At 47.7% G+C, this 4,463-nt stretch overlaps 1 protein-coding gene across 1 annotated transcript in view; it reads right to left on the reverse strand.

Annotated features, from left to right (window-relative positions):
- Positions 1–1,718: 1,718 nt before the first annotated feature.
- Positions 1,719–4,463, reverse strand: part of LHX3 (LIM homeobox 3) — a 4,007-nt gene continuing 1,262 nt past the window's right edge. Inside the window, exons 3-5 of the mRNA XM_010571095.1 lie at positions 4,227–4,376; positions 3,931–4,102; positions 1,719–2,137 (exon numbers count right to left, since the gene is read on the reverse strand). Of these exons, the coding sequence (XP_010569397.1) occupies positions 1,719–2,137; positions 3,931–4,102; positions 4,227–4,376 (741 nt within the window). The remainder of the gene's footprint in view (positions 2,138–3,930; positions 4,103–4,226; positions 4,377–4,463) is intronic.

The raw sequence follows: 4,463 nt of genomic DNA on the forward strand, positions 1-4,463 counted from the left end.
GGTGTACACACACACGGGCTGCCTCTGTTCGGTCAAGCTTCATTCCTTAGGGTTTTTTTTTTCCTTTTCTTTCTGATTTCTCTTTGAAATATTCCAATATCTGACTTTCAGTGTTTCATGTGCACAGCATTCTGTCCACAGACAGACAATATTAGACTCTGCTATTTTCTCTTGCTTTATCAGCACAGATTTCTGCTTACACCTTTGCAAGGAATGCTGAAAAATAACCGTGACCTGTCAAAAAGAGCTTGACCACGATCAAAGCCTGTGCATGCATAGAGCACTACTGTTCGGATCTCCCAAAGATTGCCAGCCTCCAAAACTGTCATTTTTTGTTTCTGCTTACCAAAGCATTTTTGCATCGGTGGGTTTGCTCCTGTATTTAAAGAGGAGAGTGTATTTCAACACTTTGTTGAGACATGGCATCGAGTTTTGGGGGCTTTTCCTTCTAGTTTCAGGTATTGTATTTACCTATATTGATGCTTATGATGTGAATTTAGCAGAAGACTATTTAAAGTTTAGCTGACAAATTTATTTGTAATCTTGAAGTATTTGATCATCAGAGAGAGAGCGAGAATATAAATAAAAGACACTGGACATTCACATAATCTACAGTTAATTCAATAATTTTTACAGAGAACAATATACATATTGTCTTGCCTTTCCTCACAGTCAGCTCGCACTATATCTGTGGAAATACACAAATGCCTGGAACAGAGAAATGTCACCAGGAAAGCATGTGCTCACTCCGACACACTCCCAGCGGTGCCTGGAGAATGGCTTGAACTAAACCAGCTGAACCCCCCTGCTGAGAGACAACCCTATCCCCCCCAAGGTATTTGGCAACAAGACATCAGGGTGATTTCTGGGACATTTTGCAGTAAAACTGTTGCAAAGGAATTTGAAAGAAAAGCATAAGATTCACAACCCAGAGCCACTAGTGTTCCTGGGTCAAGAAAAATCACCTCTTGACCTCGTGATAAAAGTGTAGTTATTTGGTAATAAATACATCTATTCACGGTTTAATGCTTATATGGAAGAATAAAACTAGCAATCTACAAATTAAAAAGATGAGAGGCAGAATTAACATATGATTTTCATTTTACAAAGGAGAAGGGTTGTTGATAAATGATTGGCATATTAAAGAGCATTTCATTTTAGAAAAGTTAATGTAAATTCAAAATAAAACAAAACATACCGCATCGGTGCGCTTTTTAAAAAATCTGCTGGAAGAACAGAGAAGTTTTCTACTATGGATTTCTGAAGTGATTCACTATTAACATTTCTCCTATAGAAATATAGACATTGTCACACCTTTTACCGTGGATGAGGACTTTATTTTCTCTTAAAAAGGTTTCGGTGTGGATGGGTGATGAAGCAAGTCCTTGCTTTGGAGAATGCACTGACAACAGAAAGCAAAATACCTTATATCAAATTTGTAAAGCACAAGTCTTGGTGTTTAGTAAAGACACAATAATCAGTTTCGTTTGGACGCTCCATATGCTAATCGCTGCAGTGTGACTGCCTTTGCCCACCGTCCTCTGCTAACCGGCTGCTGGGTCGCCCTCCGAAAGAAAGCATGTCCGCTCTCTCCATGTCGTCACGCTTTCCTGCCCCGCTCGGCAGTCACAGTTTGTCCCTCCTTCATTTCCAAGAGTAGATGACGTTTAACAGCACCGAGTCCTTTCCCTTCCCACTGCACGGTGGCGGACCCTGTATCAAAATTGAGCGTGGTCGACTTCATCCAGCCAAGAGGCCGGGCTGGCAGGGAAATCCGGGTATCCCCCGCTGCTGCCGGTAGAGAGGTCGGAGCTGGGTCCGTTCCCGGCCAGGACCCTCATGGACTGGGGCACCCCTTGTCCGCTTTGTCCCATGATGCCCAAGCCGTTGTCTGGGTAAACCAAGCTGGAGATTAAAGGCTGGTGGCCTGGCAGTGCTTGCAAGGAAGCTGGTGACTGGGGTATCCCGTAGGGGCTGTTGGATCGCAGGTCGTGGTACTGGTCCTGAGCTGGGATGCCGCTGTGATCCAGAGCAAAGCTCCCGTTGGTCCCAGCCTGTCTCCCCAGAGCAGGGGACGCTTCATTGAGATTGCTGTAAATCCCATTGGAATGGCTCATTTCAGACATAGAGGGCTCATCTGAAAGGGAAGTGGACTGGTTTTACTGGGAGAGCAATGGTCATGGCTGGCGGCGGTTGCACAGCTGGCAGTGGTTGCACGGGAACCTCTGCAAGCTCTGGGTATAAATAGATTAGATGGATGGGAGCGGAGCAGCCACGCATTTGCCACTTGTAATTCCTTACTATTCCCGTTCTTGTTGATGAATCTTCATAGAAGGCCACAGGATTTTTTTTTTTCCTGAGTACAAACATCTAATATATTTTGGATTTTAAAACTATGCATGAAAAGTGCATATTAAAATCTAAGACTGTGATTTTAAAATAATCCTTTAAAAGGGAATGGGAGTTCAATGTCTTTCCACCTTTTGTTCTGCATTTCTATTTGACTTTGAGGTTTATCTTAAATTTTGATATCATTTTTAGGAGCTACCTGAACACTCACCGATGCATGAAAACCTCTCCATTGATCAGAAAAAAAGATACCAAAACTCAGCACTATTTGTCTGCTCAGGAACAGGCTAATGAAATGTAATTGTACGATTTAAAAACAGTTCTGAAAAATGAGCAATATTTTTTAAGTTACCGGCAAAAATTGTTTTCATTTGTTAGGGGCTTTATGGACAGTGAGAGCTGCTCTGTTGCCTAGGATACAAACCTGTTTGTGGCATCAAGTTATCAATAATTGTTCAACATTTTTTAGTTATTATTTATAGTATATTCATATTTAATGATGCTGATGCACAGTGTGTATAAACAGACTTGAAAATCAAATAGTTTTTAGGAACACGGGAGAGAAGCTGAGATGCAAAGCTGTGTGTGTATACACATACACGCATTATAGACGTATGTCTGTGTAAATATGTACACACAATTTCGTATTTCAGCTTCTCTCCTGTATTCCTAAAAACAATACATGCACACATGCACATTTGGGCACAGACCAGGTAATGTCGGCACGGACCACTTGGCCCTGGGGCTGGAGCTGGGGCCGTGCAGAATGTGCCCCAACGTGGTGCTGCAGGTAGCGCCCCCCCCCCGCACTCAGCACAGGGCCCTATCCTGCTCCTGCAGTGGGTGCCCTGGATCTGGAGAGTGCGGGATGGGGATACACAGGGCAAGAGCTAGCGTAGCTATGTCCCTGGGTTTATCAACAGAAATTTCTGCTCCAAAAATGGGACCCTCTGATGCAGGAACCTCCGAACACGCAGCGATCGCCCTGTTACAGCACAGGGGAGAGATAACAACTCCCACAGAACTGGGAATGGAGTCCTGACTAGGAACTACACAAATAAAACCACCCCTAAATAGGATGGAAAAAAAAAAATTCTACGTACTTTTCCCATAGAAACATTCAGGAATTCTGGACTCTCTGGGGTTTTTTTTTTTGTATTTCCAAGAGTCCCTTGAAAAGGCTGCAGATAAGCAGCAGCTCTAACATCCGCAGCGCCTGCCCAGGGAGCTCTCCCTGCTCTCCCGGCACTTTTTTGGACCTGACCCAGCCCCCTCGGAGGAAAACCAGAGTTTCCCCTCCAGTTCCTCAGCCTCGGCTGCCCCTCGCTGCCGCGGCTCCAGCTCCCCCCGCCCTGCAGCTCTGCCAGAACCGGGCAGCCGGGGCCGCACCGCGGTAAATCCCGCAGCTCTGCATCTCTCCTTCCTTGGGCACTTGTTTTCACTCATTATATTATGGCTGAAAATGAATAAGGTAGCACCGAGGGGGTGTAAGCAGCCTAGACACGGACAGCAGCTTTGCGGGGGGGGGACGGGACACAGACCGCACCCAGCATAGCTCCGGCTGGGAACGGGGGAACCGACCTGTGAAGGAGGCCTCGGCATCGCTGTCGGGTCCCTCCTCCTGGATGCTGTCCTTGTCGGACTTGGAGGTCCCCCGGGATCGTTTCATGTTCCTGAAGTACTGACCCCACCGCTGCCTCCCCGCGTCCTTCTTCAGCCTTTTCTCCTTGGCCCTGCGGTTCTGGAACCAGACCTGCAAGCAGGGCACGCCGGGCAGCTCCCTCTCTGCCGGGACGGCTCCTTCCCCGCCGCCTCCCACCCCACGGCCCGGGCAGACCCGGTGGGGTGGTGGGGGGGTAAGGGTCGCCCCTTCTCACCTGCACTACCCGCATGTCCAGCCCCGTCTCCGAGGAAAGCTGCTCCCGGACGTGCCGCGCCGGTTTGGGCGAGTTGTTGTAAGCGTTTTTGAGGGTCTCCAGCTGCTTGGCCGTGATGGTGGTGCGGGGCCTCTTGGCCGTGGACTCAGCCTCTGCCGACACGGTGCGAGTTAGAGGTGAAGCCACCACGGAGTAGCCCCGGGGACGTGGGAACCCCGTCCTCCCTCCAACCACCCC

The sequence above is a fragment of the Haliaeetus leucocephalus genome, unplaced genomic scaffold, assembly GCF_000737465.1.
Source record: "Haliaeetus leucocephalus isolate CR32 unplaced genomic scaffold, Haliaeetus_leucocephalus-4.0 Scaffold306, whole genome shotgun sequence".
Taxonomy (NCBI): Eukaryota; Metazoa; Chordata; class Aves; order Accipitriformes; family Accipitridae; genus Haliaeetus; species Haliaeetus leucocephalus.